General features: G+C 41.2%; 3 protein-coding genes across 5 annotated transcripts; 1 reads left to right on the top strand and 2 right to left on the bottom strand.

Annotated features, from left to right (window-relative positions):
- Nucleotides 1-1,706: 1,706 nt before the first annotated feature.
- Nucleotides 1,707-10,147, bottom strand: AP1M1 (adaptor related protein complex 1 subunit mu 1). Its single transcript, XM_074928116.1, has 12 exons — nt 10,046-10,147; nt 9,241-9,397; nt 8,785-8,852; nt 8,083-8,213; nt 7,796-7,943; nt 7,236-7,362; nt 6,692-6,834; nt 5,788-5,859; nt 5,354-5,512; nt 4,557-4,682; nt 4,277-4,352; nt 1,707-3,656 (listed from the first exon to the last, which is right to left on the bottom strand). The coding sequence occupies exons 1-12, from the start codon at nt 10,085-10,087 to the stop codon at nt 3,634-3,636; spliced, it is 1,272 nt and encodes a 423-aa protein (XP_074784217.1). The 5' UTR covers nt 10,088-10,147; the 3' UTR covers nt 1,707-3,633.
- Nucleotides 10,148-10,617: 470 nt separating this feature from the next.
- On the bottom strand, nt 10,618-12,685 carry FAM32A (family with sequence similarity 32 member A). 2 transcript variants are annotated; one of them, XM_074927991.1, is made up of 4 exons: nt 12,561-12,685; nt 11,525-11,663; nt 11,347-11,400; nt 10,618-11,169 (listed from the first exon to the last, which is right to left on the bottom strand). In XM_074927991.1, exons 1-4 carry the CDS (start codon nt 12,590-12,592, stop codon nt 11,101-11,103), a joined length of 294 nt encoding a protein of 97 aa, XP_074784092.1. In that variant the 5' UTR covers nt 12,593-12,685; the 3' UTR covers nt 10,618-11,100. The 2 variants fall into 2 exon arrangements, with proteins under 2 accessions (XP_074784092.1, XP_074784090.1); XM_074927989.1 differs by lacking the exon at nt 12,561-12,685 and adding an exon at nt 11,754-11,872.
- Nucleotides 12,686-12,864: 179 nt separating this feature from the next.
- CIB3 (calcium and integrin binding family member 3) lies at nt 12,865-17,701 on the top strand. 2 transcript variants are annotated; one of them, XM_074927849.1, is made up of 6 exons: nt 12,865-12,955; nt 13,269-13,303; nt 14,985-15,096; nt 15,448-15,595; nt 16,498-16,693; nt 17,150-17,701. In XM_074927849.1, the coding sequence occupies exons 1-6, from the start codon at nt 12,905-12,907 to the stop codon at nt 17,169-17,171; spliced, it is 564 nt and encodes a 187-aa protein (XP_074783950.1). In that variant the 5' UTR covers nt 12,865-12,904; the 3' UTR covers nt 17,172-17,701. The 2 variants fall into 2 exon arrangements, with proteins under 2 accessions (XP_074783950.1, XP_074783951.1); XM_074927850.1 differs by lacking the exons at nt 13,269-13,303; nt 14,985-15,096 and having other exon boundaries at nt 12,905-12,955.
- Nucleotides 17,702-17,774: the final 73 nt, after the last annotated feature.

The raw sequence follows: 17,774 nt of genomic DNA, 5'->3' as shown, positions 1-17,774 counted from the left end.
GTGGGGGGGGAGAAAAAAAACAACCCACATTCTCTATGTTGTATCAAAAGAGGAGGTTCCAGACCACCAGCTGAGTCATTTGTGAGCCAGCAATGCGCAGCCCCACGGGGGTACAACTCGGAGTAGCTACTCCTGGGGCACCGCAGAGCGGCTTATCCCTCCCCTTTGTGCCGCTGCCGCTGTCTCCCAGGGTTGCCCTTATCAGCCACAGGAGAGTAACAGAAATAAAAACGTCAAAGAGAGAACTGTCAAACTAAATAGAGATGTTAAACTCTAAAAATCATATTGGATAAGCCGAAAAAAAAAAAAATCATAGTTTTTTGGGTTTTTTTAATGAACCCACAAGAACTAAATCGAGTACCTTCCACATCCAATGACACATTTTGCACATCGTGTGTGAGCTCACGACTCTCACATGGTTACTGGGGAGCAGGCAGCATGCTCAGAATGCCATCTACTGGCAGAACTGGCCGCGGGGGGGGAGGATCAAAAAGCAGAGACGTAGTAGTTTGTTGTAATCTTTCATTCTAAGAAAGCCAAGATACACATACGCACCACTACAGGAAGTAAAACTACCTGTTTACTCCGGTGGGGGAGCGCCGCTGACGCACCTTGAGGAACAGCTATCTAATCTGCTGGCAATTAAATAATGAGCAGACGAGGTTACGGGGGGGGGGCAGAGGGGGACGCTTCCTGCTGATGAAATCGTCTGAGCCAGCGGTTCGTGTCCAGGATAGAGCAGGGGAAACACATTTAAGAAATGCTCAGAAAAAAAAAAACACCCAGCCTGCTTCTCACCTTATTACAAAAACAAGGCTGTGGAGACATTTAAACATTGCTGGCTTTGTATTCGGATTAGAAATGCGTTTTCAGAGCCACTTGGGTTTAGTCTTTTTAATGTTCCAAATTCCAGGTAACCCAGCTATGAAACCACCTCAAGCTGGAAACACCGATGAGACACTTCACTGGTTATTTGAGTTATGCAAATTGTCTTTTAAAAGTATCTCATGTTAGGCACTTACCTGTAATACTAGTGACAAACCATCAAATTTACATTTTTCCACATTAGGCAGAGAACAGAAACCATCAAGATAAGATTTAGCAGTTGCTCTAAGAACAAAACCAAAAAAAAAAAAAAAAATTACTCCTTGGACAAGAGCTAGTGCTAGAATATTATCACAGCTGGTCCTCCTGCCTGTGTAAGTACACCAGGAGTCTCCATTTTGACACTGAATAGATGAAGAGCTGCTTTTTTAACTTTTGCCTTCTGAAACAAAGGGTGCTAACGAGCACTGATTTTACAGTGCATGGGCAAATTTTGCAGAGAACAATAGAAAAGATTTTGTCAGTCTTTGGTAAATAAATCAGGAATATGAATCTCCGTGCTTTTATGGAGTTCAGTTCCACTTATCCAGGCCTCCCAGCAGAACAACTGAAGGTACTCTAGAGGCTACAAATTGCTGTAGATCAAACTGAAAAAAAAAAGAGCAAGTGGTCAATGGATTCAAAGAGGACTTTCTGCCCTTTATTACTTCCTGGACAAGCACAGCTGATGCCCCATTGTCAAAACAGAGCTAAATTCGGACAAAATATGAGAAAACACTGTTCTGGTCCACAACCTTCAACAGGAAAACAAACGAAGCTGTTAAGAGTCACATTTTACAGGCAAATAATTGAAGACTTTGAAGAACAGAGCCATCAGAAAGTGATTTGTCAACCAGTTACAGTTTTAATATAAAAATGTTTAGTCCAGTCGTAAGCTTAACTGTTCAAATGAAAATGAGCAGTGGGACCAAAAATCTTGAACAAGGTGATTTAATTTGTGTCAACATCAAGCTTGTTGGGTGACAAATACAGTAACCTCGCTCCAGAATACACACGTCCACACCCCACGTTGCCCAACCAGAGGGCTGGTTACTGCCTAGATACCTCCAGGGATCAGTCCCTTCCCAGGCAGATCTTCCCATGGTGTTACAGCACCTGCAGCTCAGGGGAAGTGAGTTGATTTTTTGCTAATAGTCCATACTGCATACACAGGTATGTCTCTATATACAGCCTACAAGGATTTAGTGGGGACAATGAAATATCTTCTCAATCTCGTGGGTGAGTCAGGGACTTTCAGAGAGGTGTGGAGAACCTTGTGCACGGTGTTATTACATCACGTTTGCAGACGTGTATTTAGATATTGATGGGTTTGGTTTCTCATCTGTCAGGAGGACTAAATTCAAACCAAACTGTTCTAAAAACTGTTTAAAGAAAATACTGATAACCGTCAAAATTCTTCTGAAAAAAAATCAAAATAACTATGTACACCCATGCCAACCTTAGCTTCTCAGAAAAAAAAAAAAAAGAGACGGCATGTAAAAAAAAAAATACCTTTAAGTATAACATTCTGAACTGTTATCCATTCTGCCAGGAAGTTATAGTAATAGTTGTTTACAAATGAAAAAAAAATGAGAAAGCAAGCATCCCCCTTAGGGCAAATAAAGTTAAACAATTCTAGTGAACTATAGCAAAAGAGGGAATTATTTGCCCTAAATTAACACAAAGGCAAGCTGGAACAAAGATGGCAACTGTATTTTTATCAGCCTCTTCATAAATAATTTTCAGGAAGAGGCTGGAGTCTGTTATCTGGAAAAATAACGATAAAACCCCCCACAATCTTCCTACCAAATTTCATCACCTCCAAAGTTGTTTTGGTCTGTTTTAAATAATTCATCTAAGGTCTTATGCCTACATATTACAGTTTTGAACTTGTATTACAAATAGAAATTTAAAAAAATAAAATAAAAAAAAAAAAAAAAAAAAAAGCAAATACTAGTCAATTGGCATAGGGTTTCCATGCCCTAGGGTGGAAACTCTTCCATCTGCATTTCGACTTCCTTGAGCTAGCAATCATCATGCTTCCACAGAGGTGTTCCCATAGACATTTACTTCTGTGATCTCTTGTTCTCAGTTAACTTCGTCTTTAACAAACCCATATTTTTTGTTTCCAAACCCTTCACTTGAAGTTGTTCTGTCAGATTAATTGGTCTGAAACCATGCAAAAAGAGCAAATAGTATTTTTGGACTCGAGATACTTTTTAACTCATATTCTGTAATTTTTTTATAAGTTAACAGAGCTTTGAATGAGTTAAGGCACCCATATGCCCAGAAAAAAAAAAAAAATAAATACCTTGGGCTAAATACAACTAAGTGTTCAGCAGTCATTTAATTGCACAATCATCTCCCTAATTTGTAGCATAATGCTGCCAATGTCTTTAGAGATCCTAAAATACAAATACTAGAAATTTTATGAGTGTAACGGACAAGGCATTGACAAAACATTCTCAAGGTTCATTCTGTATTCCTGGCTCCTCAAGGTAACTGCTACTCCTAATGTAATTAGCATTTAGCAGCAAGATCAGCATGTTCTAAGAATGAAATAAATATTCACGCAATCAATACTAATGGTTCAAATGCTCAAACACATTATTGAAAAACAGTTAATTTTCCAATCTTTCTCCTGCCAATCCCAAGATTGCAGAAACAAGACCCTTGGCAACAACATTCACAGCTCTCAGTACCACAGAAGCTTCTGCAAACGAATTCCAGGCCTGAAGTTTTTGTCGTCTGTGGTGCTTGCGAGGTGTTTTACTGTGTTCGAAGCTGGTAGTCTGCAAAAAGCAAAAAAACCCCAAAAATCCAGTTTTAGTAAACTGTCTCACTAAAGGTAGTAAAGCAGATCAGCAAACTGCAATGAAGCAATATAAAATAAACCCAGGTTTTTGTGTAGAATGGCCATAAAAATGGGCTCTGAAGCGATTAAGGTAACTGGCAGGCATTCATGCTTCCAAGCCAGGAAAAAAGTTAGTTAGCAAAAACAAAAAAAAGAGAAAAAAACCAAACCCAACACAAAAACTCCCACTGCTTTTACTTGGAAATGATCTAGTATCTTTTAGTAGACAGTGTCTTATACATCTAAAGCTGGCAGAACGATGTCTGTAAGCAATTTCTTATTAATTTTCTATTTCAAAAATCTCACTGAATCAATCCCAGCTTAATTACAAAATCCTTGAACAGCATCACTGAACTACCTCACCGGGTCTTTCATTCAGACACCAAAAAAGGTGACTGGAAAAAGCAGCACACCTTAATCTAACACATATCTAAACCATACAGTTTAATAATCAAGAACATGAGCAAACTGGTTTTGTGTGTTTTGATTTGTAGGTGTATGCTGGAGAAAGAAAACATGCAAGTTGGAGACATCTCCAATCTCCTGCCTTCCATTTACCTCCGTTCTGGGTGATGTAACGAACCCAGGGGAGAGCCTGATAGCCACTCTTCTCAATTATCTTCAAGTAACGAACCTGGAAAGAAAAATGTACGCAGAAATAAAAGTCTCCCGCGTCCGCCAAACAGTATTTATCAAAAAAGAAAAAAAAAAAAATTCTTGGTCAAAAATATGTTTTATGGATAACATTGAACAGGAATCATCAAGAAGATGAGAAAAAATTTGCATGTGAAGAGCCTGGCATGTTAACTTATCAGAACTGCTGTTTTCAACTACTAACCTGGATTCCTGAAGTGGTGAAATATGGAATCTCAAACTTTACACTAATGGGAGGTTTTCCTTCCTTATCTTCAGCTTCAACACTTGGAAGTCCAAAGTGAGCTCTCATCAGGTATTCTTTTCCACCCTAGCCAAAAGGGACACTTTTTTTTTTTTTCTTGAAACAAAAAAATTTAAAAAACTTGCAACAATACACATGCTTTTCTTAATGTCAAATTGTTGAACTCCACTATTCATTTCAACTTTTCTCCAGGGCTTAAAAGAGAACATTGGTTTTTATTTTTAAATCCTTTTTTTTTTTTTTTTTAAGATGCAGATCAAATTAAGACCAGCTTCATACTCAAAAAGAAGAGGAACATAAAAAAAAGTTCAGGTTTTTTGGTGCCACTGACCATTCTGATTGTGTGGTGACAAACTGCTGTACTATCACCCCATCAACATTTGCAAGAGCTCATGCTTGTGGAACCACCCAAGAAGCACAATCTGACAAACTGAAACAGCTGCTGCTAAACCAAGGCCAAGGGATTACACCATCCACAGACATCGCTCAAAAATCTGCTCTCTAACCCAGTTCTGAAAAACTATCCCAGTTAAAAACAAAACTAAACAAAAATATAAACAACAGTATCACAAACATTTATTAGCAAGTTCCAAGCCCTCAATCCAAGGGAGAAGAGGAAGGGGTCAGTACTACTTGTCTCATAACTATTAGAATTTTCTTCAGGCAGAGTATGAACGTGCATAAAATATTAAGTAATTATTACACTATTAGGCAATCAGACTAAAAATAACACTTACTGGAAAAGATTTAATGGACCAGACAATTTCACTGTTCTCTGGAACCCATTTGACACTTCCAACAGTGGTTTTAAACTTTGGCGAGTCCGCATCGTTTGGAACTGGAATGTGAATCTCCACATTGTTGGCAGTTGATCTACGCTTAAATTGACTTTTTGCCTAAAGAAAAAAAAAATTAAAATCATAAAAACAGGCCTCTAAATGTTTCCATTATCCTAGCGAGTTCTGAGAGCTGTGAGACACAATCCCCTCTACCCCAACCTCTATACTGAGAACTGTAACACAGAGATCATAACTCACAAATTAAGTTTTCACGAAGATGAAAGTCTCACAGAAATACTTAATACTTGTACAAAAATGCACAGACTGGTGGTTCAAGCTTTGAAAACAAACCAAAGACTAAAATTAGCCAGAATTATTTTAGAACTTCTGACCTTGATCATGTATTCGATGCGGCTGTGGGAATGTTTTTCAATCACAGACTCAATCCAGATCAGTGGTTTTACCTAAAGGGGAAAAACACTTCACAGCTGTAGGTTTTACTTTGACAGGTCATGAAAATGTTGCTTCCCCATAAAGTTACACGTGAACCCCACAGAAAACAGAAAGCCTGTGGTGCTCAAAGTGACAAACAAGTTGAATTCTTATGGAAAAAAAAATAAAAAAAAATGATACAAATGAGCAGGCGTTGATATACTAATGATCAAGTGTTGCAAGAATTACAGGCTTAAAAAGGTATGTCTCAGACTAACCCCTAATAACAAACATTTGCATTCCAAAATATTTAGTAATTTAACACACTAGGGACTGAACTAGGGACAAGCCCTAAAAATAACTCTAATGCAAACCTCTGCCCTTAAAATAAAAAAATCAATACTAAAATTTAACTTGTCTCCTGTCACAGCTGCATATTACAGACCTTCTCTATATTGAATTTCCCCTTTTCTGAAAGGAAAGCTATCCTTATCACTGTGGCTAGCATACTCTAATAAAATTAAATCCCATAAACACTGTGTTCTCAAGCACAATGAATTGCTACACTGCCGTTTCATCATGTACTTAGCTTAAAAAAAAAAAAAAAAAATCATCACAGGAACGGTTATTTCAGAACCAGTTTCAATAGTAGTTGAAAAGACAGAGACTTACTGCCAAGTTATTTCTAAACTCATTCTTACTTCCTCCAAAAAGAGCACAAAGCTTTGCTATTAACGGTTGCCTTGAAAAATACTATGCTGCCCATACTTAAAAAAAAAAAAAAAAAAAAGGGAAAGCTGTTAGCAATTTTGCCTACAATCTAAAAAAATTATCACAGAAAAAAATGCAAACATCCAGACTTACATGGGTATTTAGACGATACGACATGAGTTCAAACTCTCCATCAGGGGGAATGAAAGAAATTGTCCTGTCGTTTTCAAAGCGAGAGAGACGAACACACTGGTGAAACTTTACATCTTCCAGTTCTACTGATTTACTTTTGCCACCTAGCAGAAAATACACATTTCAAGGGGCTACGCAAATTCTGTCCGATGCCTCATCACAGGCAGTTACACACCAAAGCAGTTGTCTGCTGACATTCCTCCCTTTTAGCCAATCCTTTTTTCAGCTTGCTATAGGCTTTTAGGACTACAGAAGTCCCAGAGAGAGAAAAAAAAAAAAAGATGAGGAAGCCCAGATGGTTACCACTTATTACCGTGGTATTCCATCTTTGCTTGGTACTGTCACACACACACACACACAGGAGCTGAGGGGGTTTTCTACACTGATAAAAGGAGTATTTCTATAATCTCAGAACAAATCCTTTCGGTTGAACCTCAAGGGTTCCAAAACTTAAGACTCCAGATAACGTCTTTCATGATTATCGAGGTATCACTGAAATACTCACGGCCTGTATTATCAAAGAGAACTTTGTCATTTAAACCAAGGCGCAGCTCTGGCATTCCCGAGAGAAAGACTCGCATTTTAATGGATCCAACGATCTCACTCCGTAACACGTTTCCGTTGGCACTGACCTAAAAAAAAAAAAACAAACCCCAACAAAAAAAGAAAGGTAAGACTGCTCCCATGTGATACGTTGTGACATGCCACAATGCTCCCACCCCATCCCCACGTTTCTTGGATGTTTTCCCAAGATGTTTCCCAAGCTTTCTTGGATGTTTTTCTCCGGATAAATTAACCCGGTAGAATAGAATTAGATCAGGGAGGTGATGGGTGCAGATGCAGGGGGAAAGGACATACCAAAAATCTGCAGTATGTCCAAGTAAAGCACTATTTGTCCTCTGGATGTCCTTACAGGTCCTCAGTCTTAAGGAGTGATGTTGTTTTGAGCATCACAGTACACTAGCCACAGTCAGTCTGACTTGTTATTGTACCCTTGCAGGCTTTCAGACAAGCAGCCCTTTTCAACGCTTCCTATTTAACTCATTTAAAGTTAATGGTACTCACCAAAAGGTTAACGGACTCTATAACATCCAGGAACACCTCATTTTTCCTGTATTTTATCCCTTCTGATCTCCATGAAACAGCATTTGTAACTGTGGCAGGCGGACGTGGAGCTCCAGTTTCAAGTTTGTGACCTTCCTGAGTGATGTATCTTTACAGAATTGGTATGAAAAAAAATTAAAATTAATTTTTTGGATAACTAGACCAAGCCGAAACATTTGTTCGCTTATGGAAGGATGCTCAAAACTTTCCAAGGAGTTTGTCATTAAGTGGTGCAGAACGATACTTACTCTTGTAGAATTTTACTATCAGTGGTTTGTGGATAACCAAAATCCATAAGCTCATCTAACAACTCATAAATAATAACAAAATTATCCCTAATGCTCTCTTCTTCCAACTCCTTGAAATATTCAGAAAAAACCTGAAACAAAAGGAGGGAGAAGAAGAAGAACATTAACAGAGGAAGAACGGATTCTTGCATATGCAGAATGTATTCTTGCATCTAAAATAGTAATTTTTGAAAAGTCCCAAACCAAACCCTGTAACTCGCAAACAGCATTCTGATCAGATCAGCCTCAGAAAACCCACCTCAATTAAAAGACAGCTAGAGAATCCTAGTAGTAATTCTAAGCATTATGAAAAATATTTATTCTGGAGAAAATATTTTTCATGTCAGGTACAGATGAACCAAAGGCAGAATCTATATGATAAGCCACTACTCATGCATCAAGTTCACAATTCTCCTCTGTGTTCTCAGGTCTTGTGCAACTACTTACAGCATTGTGTCACATCCTTTGCCTACTCAGCTACAAAATATCAATCCCATTATTAGTGGTTAGGAAGATAGTTCTACAAAACAATCAAATATAAAGTAAAAATGCTATTACCATAAAGTTCTTTAAAAATGTGAAAGCTTTATGCACTTCTATTTAGAGCAGATTTAGGGTGAACTGAAAAGAGGACGGAGGTTACTTCTGAAATGTCATACTCACCTGAACTACTTTATATAAAAATGAAAACACCAGTGATACACAAGCATTTTTCTTAGAAGTTGCAACAACTGGGAAAAGATGTTCAGGAACACACATTCAGAGACACCACTCAAAAAAAAATGTTAGTAACTAAGTGAATTTTTAAAAGCCTTGGGCAACTAGGGTTGGCCAAAACCCTAAGAGTTATTTAATTAACAATACCTCCGGCCTAACAAAATATGAAGACAAACATTCCAGAAATAATTCATGAGGGTAAAACTAATATAAATAGTTTTCTACACCCTGTGCTGCTGGTGCACCTTGCACTATGTAAAGCATAAAATGGTTTTATTTAACAGAGCCTCCCTACGTCACTTTGCCCATTCTCAAGTTTTGCATTTAGACACAAACAACAAAATTAATGTAGCAGCACGTGGCATGTCAGCATCTGGGAGCTATGTGCAGTACAAAGGATACGATACAGGTTGTTATGTTTAATCCACATAAAACGAACTCCTCCATGTGCTAGAATAGGAGAAAGTGTCCCCTCTTCTTCCTTTTCCATAAGGATTGGCATAAAATGCTCCACCTCTGACATGTCCACATCTCCACGGTAATTCCGACAGATAAGAACCTATAAAGAGAAGAATAAAATCCTTCTGGGTTTTTTTTCTCTTTCAAGAGGTGACGTTACCATGCAACACCAACACACAAGGTATTTGGAAGGCCTCTTTTTAAGTAACTTTTAAAAAGTCGCCAAGCTTTACTCTAGCCTTTATGCATATTACAAGTGCAAATCACGATGCCAAAATACTTCGCGGATCAGAATGCAAATCCGACTATTTCGCTGCAAACTCACGTATTTATATTTTCCTGAGTTATTCTTCACCTTTGCTGCACACACCCTAATAATGCTTTTAAGATGGGAAAACATGCAACTCCTCTGGGACAAACCACGTCCAGTGAGGGCAGAGATTAATTACCCCAGGCGGGATGCGCAGGGGCCCTGCTGGCGCATCTGCTATCAACTGCCGCCTCCCTCAGCATCTGTAACGGCGGAGACACAGGCCACGGCTCCCCTGTCACAGCGAGGACCCGCAGCGCCACGCAAAGCCGGGGCTGGCCCCAAGGACCTGCCGGGGAGGGGAACGCGGCGCCCGCATCGCCCAGCGCGGCCCGGGGGACCCCCGCCATGCCGCGGCCCTGAGCGTGCCCGCCGCCCTCAGCAGCCCGGGGCGAGGGAGCCCCCTCCGCTTCGGCCCCGCCGCTCCCCGGGCCTCACCTTCCCCTTCAGGTCCAGCACGTAGACGGCGCTGGCCGACATCGCCCCGCCGCCCCCCGCCCGGGCCGCCGCGACTCCGGCCGCAGCGCCGCGACTTCCGCTTCCGGCAGGAAGTGACGACACGAGGCGAGGCCCGGCCGCGGGGGGGGCGACGCGCGGAGCGCGGCGGCGGAGGAATACCGTAATACAACTGCTAAATAGTCCAGGGGTCTTTTTCCCCGTTGGGAAGGGTCCGGTAGCGCCGAAAACAGGAGCGGGGACGGTGCTAACGGAGCCACGGCCCACGGGGGGGGGGGGGGGGGGGGGGAATGTGGTTTGATCAGGCTGAGGTGGGAGCCCTGGGCAGAGTCTGAGCATCCAGAGCCCAACCCCTGACAACAGAGGGACGGTATTTGGGTTTTAGAGCAACATTCGAGTTTAAGAGGCACGTTAGGGTTTTAAACATCAAGATACATCTCTCAAAGAGAGGGAGTAAGAATTGCAAAGGCAGGCAAGGTACTTTCAAAAACTCCACGCACAAACTGTTTTGTCAGTGCACTGCCCCTGGTTTTATAGGTAAGTCAGCACCAAAAAAGGATGAAAGCAGCATTTTAATAAGTTACATCGAAGTTACAAGTTAACAGCAGACCTGCCACCTCTGAAAGAACGCTAGATAGGAAGAAACTACACAATTCCTATCATTTACAGAAGAAGTTTACGCTATATGAGACTATCGGGCTTCTCACTTCCAAAAAGGAGAGCTGTTACAATCAAACAAATAAAGAAACGCTTTCCAGCTGGCTCACTGCCACTGACTTTCACCTTAATCTCACTTTAAGTGCTAAAAAAATAGCCCTCTGCACCTACATATATCAGAGCTCATCAGCCAAGAAGAGACTTTGTTCAATATCTAGTCTTTAAAAACAAAACAATGAAATAAGGCAGTACAACGTCATAAACGTTTAGAAGATATATTAAACATTCAGTGTGGAGAATACACAGATTTACATGGCAACCCTGTTCAACACAAACAAAACACAACTCCTGATCCAAAGCCTTGAAAAGCAGTCCACCATTCACTTCGTCCAGCTGACTTTAGGAATGTCGTAATGCTCAGTCAGAGTATCCAGGTGCCTGTTGAAGTCCTAGGGGAGAGAAAGAAAACGCTTAATATTGATGCTGACATCACCACCGCTCAACCACGAGACTCCCTGCCTCCCCGCTTCTGTGTTTCACAAAGGCGAAACCGTTCCCCCAGCCCTACAAGGCTGTGTGCTCATAAACACAGGCCGGCCTGAGTAAATCGGGATAACTTCGCGTACCTCCACTCGCTGCTTATGGGTTTTAGATGCTTTCTTCAGGATCCTCTCCATTTGCTGGGGGAAGACAAATAGAGGCCAGTTACTTCCAGCACTCGTAGCCCCTCAAGGGCCGCATCTGAGGGGTCAATTGGGGATTTTACATCGTCCCCCGGAGCCCGGCTCAGGCAGGGCAGCCTACCCGCTTCTCCTGCATCTTCTCATAGGCCACCTGCGCCGGGGTCCGCTTGTCCAGGCCGCGCTTCTTCTCCTCCTCCTGCTTCTTGCTGCTCACGATCTGCTCCAGGATCTGGGCCTTGTCCTTCGCCTTTTTCTTCTTCCTGCGGGCAGAAGGGCGGTCAGCGCCCAGCCCCAGCTGCCCACCCCGCCGCGTCCGGCCCTCCCCACGCCGGCTGCCCGCCGCCCCTCACCGCTTGCCGGCCCCCAGGGCCGCGCCGCTGCCCTTCAGCCGCAGCGGCCCGCGCTGCACCGCCTCGTAGTCCGCCATCTTGGGCCGCCCCGCCGCGGCGCCCCCTGGCGGCAGCGCGGCGCAGCGCGCGGGGCCGTTGCCGCGGCAACGGGGCGTCCTGAGGGGAAACGGCGGGAGGCGGCCGCCGCCCCGGGGGGAAAGTCCAGAGATCCGCGCTGCGCCGGGAAAAAAGCCGCCCCAGGCTCCCCCCACACCTCCTGCCGCGCCGGACTGAGCCGTTCTGAGGCCTTTTTGGTTCTTTGCAGGCGCGCGGGGGAGCGAGCGAGCCCGGCGTTCCTTCGCTGAGGGGAACCGATTTTCCACGGGACAGCGGGGCCCACCCAGCCGGGCGACAGGAATCGCCAAGAAATGGAAGATTTTACAACCTGCCCGTGAGCAAGTGAATAAGTCAGGCTGCCACATGCTGTAGTTGGGCAGTCAGTTCCTCCTTCGACCCTTCTTTTTCGTGTTTCATACAGCCTGTGACATCACGTTTCTGTTCACATGTATGAACTATAGACACGTATTTTCAGTGTAAAGGCCATATATGTATCGGTATATATGTATCATGGCACACTAATTATTGTATAACAGCAGATAATGCAGCATAATGTGAGCAGATTTTATTGATACTACCTCCAGTACAAACTACCGTTAGCATTAGTGAGAAGAAAAGGACAAGAGGTTACTACCACTGTTACTAATTTCAAGCATTTGGTGTTAATTCTTAAAGAAGAAAGGCATTGCTAATGCTTTTCAGTTAACTTACCATATCTGAAGGAATGAAAAGATACGATCCATGAAGTCTACCTGCTGCTTCAAAGACAAGAAGCTGTTAGTTGTTTGGCTAAATACTGTAACACGAGTCTGTTGTGCACACAGGAGACAGGTGAATGATGCTGGGTAAGAGCCTTAAGTACTGGGACTAAAGATTTGATGAAATGCTCCTATTATGATACGTTGCAGCCGGTGGAATAGGGAAGCTGGTTACTTGATCCTCTGCTATACCTGAACCTCATTGTTACGGCTTTTAATAACGGAATATCCAGACCTCCTATAAAGGTGCCTTTGAGGAAAGAATGACGGGACAAGAATCAGCATTCAGACCCAGAAATGGGCAACAAGCAAACCATTTTCACTCCAGAGCAACTGGATGCATATCAGGTATAGAACAAACTAAATGGCTCTTTGGACAGAACTTTTGAATAATGTCGAGGGCTTTTTTAAAAACAATCTCTTAAAAAAAATTAAGAAGTAGGAGTACTAAATTACAAACAAAGCTTTTAGTAACATAGTTTGATTCTTACACTGTGAAGAAGGGTTATAAAATACTCCTAACTGTATGTCAAAAAGAAAGAGCTTTAACGCTTGGCCACATATATTACAATATAACTTCATTTGAATCACTGGACAGGAAAAGTTTGGGCCAATGCATGCTAAAAATTGTCATGACATGATATCTTTTCTTATTTCATAGGACTGCACATTCTTTACAAGGAAAGAAATTCTGAGGTGAGTCTTGTATATTTTGTGGGTGAAGCACAGAGATTGCTGCAGAGACAAGTTACATATAGGGTGAGGTATTTTAAAAATAATTTAAAAATGGATTTACTGCCATTTAAAGTGATACGTTAGGGCAATATGAACCTTTTTGTTGCTTTTTTTATGTACAAACCCTGTGTTATCTGCCTAAACTGAGCCAGAATTCTGAATTTTGTATTAAGGTTCCAGTCTCTCTTTATTTATCAGAAATAAATGTGACAAGTGCCTACTTTGCCAGTGACATCCACATTCCTGTCCCCTTGTTTTATGACAGATGCTTCGAAGTATACTGCTACATTTTGGAATACTTTGCCTCATTTATTAAAACCTTAACAATTGTGTCACATTTTCTTCATGACTTCTTGTAAATAATTATACTCTAAGGTGGATTTTTCCCAAAGCCTTCATGCATTCATTGAACATTCCATTTAATCTCTGGCCAGAGGATCTGATGAAGACAGGTTGAGTGTTCTGTTCATGTAGGACTGAGAGTCTTCACTGAAAACCTGAACTTGTTCTCCTCTTATAAAACTACTTACCCCGACAGTCACGTACAGAATATTGAAGTTGCATTTGCCCTTCCTGGGCGTACTAACAGAAAGAGAAATGTTCAGTTTCTGCATCTCTCAAGACAGCATCACACATTATTTGCTAATTTCTCTGAAGGGCAGAGCACAAGTGACAATTTTATACAGAGCGTGTCCCCCTTTAGACCCTTGATATGGATTCTATACAGGTTAAAATATGAATGGTTCTGTAATAATTGAAATCTAAACCCATCCGCTTTTGACGTAGTAAATAGAAGCCAGAACCATAACTGTGTCATGAATAAGACATTTATTATTGATAAGGATCCCTCTTCAAATTCTGTCCTATTGTTTTGTTGGTAACAGCTGTGAGTGGGATCCTTAACTCTAGCACAAGAACTGTAGCAAATAGCATGCTGAAAAAGTGGAGAATGCATTCAAATTATTACGCACATTTTCTTGAACCTGAGTTCTGTGGTAAAACAGGAAAATACTTTGAGTGGATAAAAACCTGCTAGTGTTGGTCCCAGCTCTCTCTTCCTGCCCATGGCTTTAGGCATTCAGGGTTTTTTTTTTTTTTCTGACATTTAAACTGAATCTTTCATGCTCCAGTTGAAGCCCATTATTTTTGGTCACATTCATTGTGGACTTGGAAAACAGATCCCTTTTGCCTTGCCATAAGTTTTTTTTTTTGTTTGGAAACAGATCAAGTGGCCCTTCACGTTGAAGGTTTTGTGCCTTGTTACCATACACACACACACATCCTAACCACAGTACCCGCCAGCACACAGCTGCTGGCAACGGACAAGTAAATCAAACTTTAAAAATCAGTTTTCAGTTACATGGTATTTAGTGGTTTGGCCGCCTGACCTCTGTAAGTATTTTCACCTAATTGTCCTGTGAGTGTGAAGGCTTTGTATTTATCACCAGTTACACAGTGTTGCTCTCTTTAACACCATCTCTTCCACCACCAACTCCAGGGCATGCTAAATGTCATTTAGTGACTGGGATCATCTATCTGATAAAGGATGCAAAGTGTGAAGAATGATATGGAAAAGGCAAACGCACCATTCTCGGTGGTCTAAATAACTTGTTCCCCAAACAAGCCTTTCTTTCCCTTTCAGATTGTTTTACAGATACCGGGATCTGGCCCCACAGCTCGTTCCACCCGACTACACAGATAAACCAGACGTGACGCTTCCCTATCAACTCATTGGCAGCATGCCAGAGCTGAAGGTACACACCTGGAATCGAGTGACACGTTTCAATCTACCCTTTTTTAATAATTCATCCAGTACTAATTGCTGGTAGGCTGAAATAAAAATAAATTTTGGCTAGCGAAGTCAAAAGTCTTTCTGGAAGCTTCTAGTGATTCCCTAAAAACACCCTGAAATTACCCAAAGGTTGAAGGAGGCTGCAGCTCTGGCTACTTCTGATAACATTAGACAAGAACAGAATAGCAGAAAGGGGAATATTTGCCAAAAAGGGGTTGCAGCAAAACCAAGATTGCTCCAATTGTGTCTTATCTCCACTGAAATGAATGCTAGTAAGGTTGACCTTCCCTTGCTCCCACGTTCTGTTTCCCAGGACAATCCATTCCGCCAGCGGATAGCAGAGGTTTTCTCAGAAAATGGAGACGGCAACATGACTTTAGATGATTTTTTGGATATGTTTTCAGTTCTGAGTGAAATGGCTCCCAGAGACCTGAAAGCTTATTATGCTTTTAAAATTTATGGTGAGTGAGACACGCATAAAATGTAAACTTTGGGGAAATCCTGCAGCAGTAGGGATTCAGAATATTCATCTTGTCAACATAATGATTTCTAGTTAGGGATGTTTTTAATGCAGCCTTTCTTTTCATTGCTTTTGAATGTCTGTTCTCTCTCCTAGAAACTTCTGGTCTTCTTTATCCTTTAGTCTCTTATTTATTTGTGATTAGGATTTACTACAGAATTTACAACCTGAAATTATCTGTGGTTTTCAAGAGCTGATAAACATTTAAGGAATACTTCTGTCCGAGGGGCTGCTGGGGAAAGGGCAGCACAAGGGATTTGGCTGCCCATAAATCTGTGGGGTGGTTTCAGCAGGGAGGGGTGGAGGCAGGGAAGAACACTTCTAGCATTTTTCTCCAAGGATAAATGTTAAGATTTCTTTTTTTTTTTTTTACACGGTACAACTTTCAGTTACTTTATTTATGAACAGATAAATCCAAATGATATATCAAACCCTTTTTTTTTTTTTTTTTTTTAAACTGTACCTGATTCAGTGGAGATGTTAAAAAAAGCCAACTCCCACCAAAACTGAACAGTCCATTCTCTTCCTTTAACTTCATACTATTTCTTGCATTTCATTCAGTGGCACTGAGTCACTAGAATGATTTAATTACGGCTAGGCTATGTTTAGCTGTTAAACTATTTGCAATTTTACCCTTCTGCACGATAAGGAGAAATTATTCCAGGATTTTTATTTTGTTACTGAAATTTTATAAAGCAAATACAGGAAACTTCTGTTTTGAAGGTTCTACTTCCATAAACACATTGTGGCCTGGGAACCAAACCCTTCCTATTAGGTCTTGGCAGTCAACCATGTAAAATGCTGACTTTTGTCACTTTGAATTCATTTTCTTTCCTTTGACAGACTTTAACAATGATGATTACATATGCAAATCAGATCTAGAGAAAACTGTTAACAAGTTAACCCGAAATGAACTTACCCCAGAAGAAGTTAGGCTTGTATGTGAAAAGGTGATTTATGAAGCTGATGTGGACAACGATGGCAAGCTGTCTTTGGAAGACTTTCAGCATATGATAATACGAGCTCCGGATTTCCTCAGGTAATGTTTGCTTTTAATTTCTAACACAAAATTATCCTTAGTTTTTCTGTCAGAAGACTCTGAAGTCTCACGTCTCCTCAGATCATCACTCTTCCCTGACGGTTTCTAGCAGAGCTGCCCACTGCCAAGACTGAGAAAACAGATGCTTCTTGACTTGGTTTTGAGCCTCCCACGTACTTTTTACAAGTCCCAGTAACTTCAAAAGTTAACATTAGCACTTTGGCTCATTGATAAGTAAGTGAGATTAGCTCCCTCAATGCCGAACAGTCTTAATGTGGTTTCCAATACCTCTTACACAAAGCAGCACTCCAAATCTTGTGCTTATTTAATGCATCTATTCTTTGCAAGCGCTTTGCAAAATAAAGTTTCCAATTTATTGTACAGTCCTAGGCTTATAGTGAATCCTTTGAATAGAGAAGAGATACATAAGTGACCATTACTTCCTCTTTTTAACAGCACATTTCACATTCGGATCTGAGTCTAGTGAAACGTGCAGACAGAAATGCTTCTTGAACCTCCAACACCTGAGACAGCAAAATGAGAGGAGCAAAGAGGACAATTCTGGTAACTGAACTAGTCAGAGAACTCTGTCTCTTGTTTACCTCTTTAAAAGGAACAAGTCATTAAGCTCTTCATCAAGTTTTCTCTGTATTTTAACAAAAACTCTATCCCCCCCCCCGCCATGGTAAATCTGGCCTAGACAGTGAGATGGGAAATAATTTTTTTAAAGCTCAGATACCACCAGGTAGCAAAGGAAATTGTATCAAATTATAGCTTCTAAAAAATTCCTAAGAAAATACCTTAACTAATAAAACCCTCTTGAAAATAGTTTCAAAAACATTATGGCTAATCAAAATTGTGTAAACAACTCCTCTGATCAGCTTTGAAGAGTCCAGTGAATCAAAGTTCTCCCAGTGGGTCACAGAAGATAGTTACAGGTTTCAGATGAATACAGAGAAGAGACGTGTAACAAAAATTCAGCACACTTCAAAGGACAAAAGAACTTACCCTGGGCTCCTGTTCCTCTTTTCCATTTTTAGAAATACCCTATTTTCCACACAAAAATCTATACGCACAAACG

Source organism: Athene noctua, chromosome 27 (genome assembly GCF_965140245.1).
Source record: "Athene noctua chromosome 27, bAthNoc1.hap1.1, whole genome shotgun sequence".
Classification (NCBI taxonomy): domain Eukaryota; kingdom Metazoa; phylum Chordata; class Aves; order Strigiformes; family Strigidae; genus Athene; species Athene noctua.
Note: the sequence above shows the minus strand (reverse complement) of the source record. Positions and strands in the feature narration are given on the sequence as shown.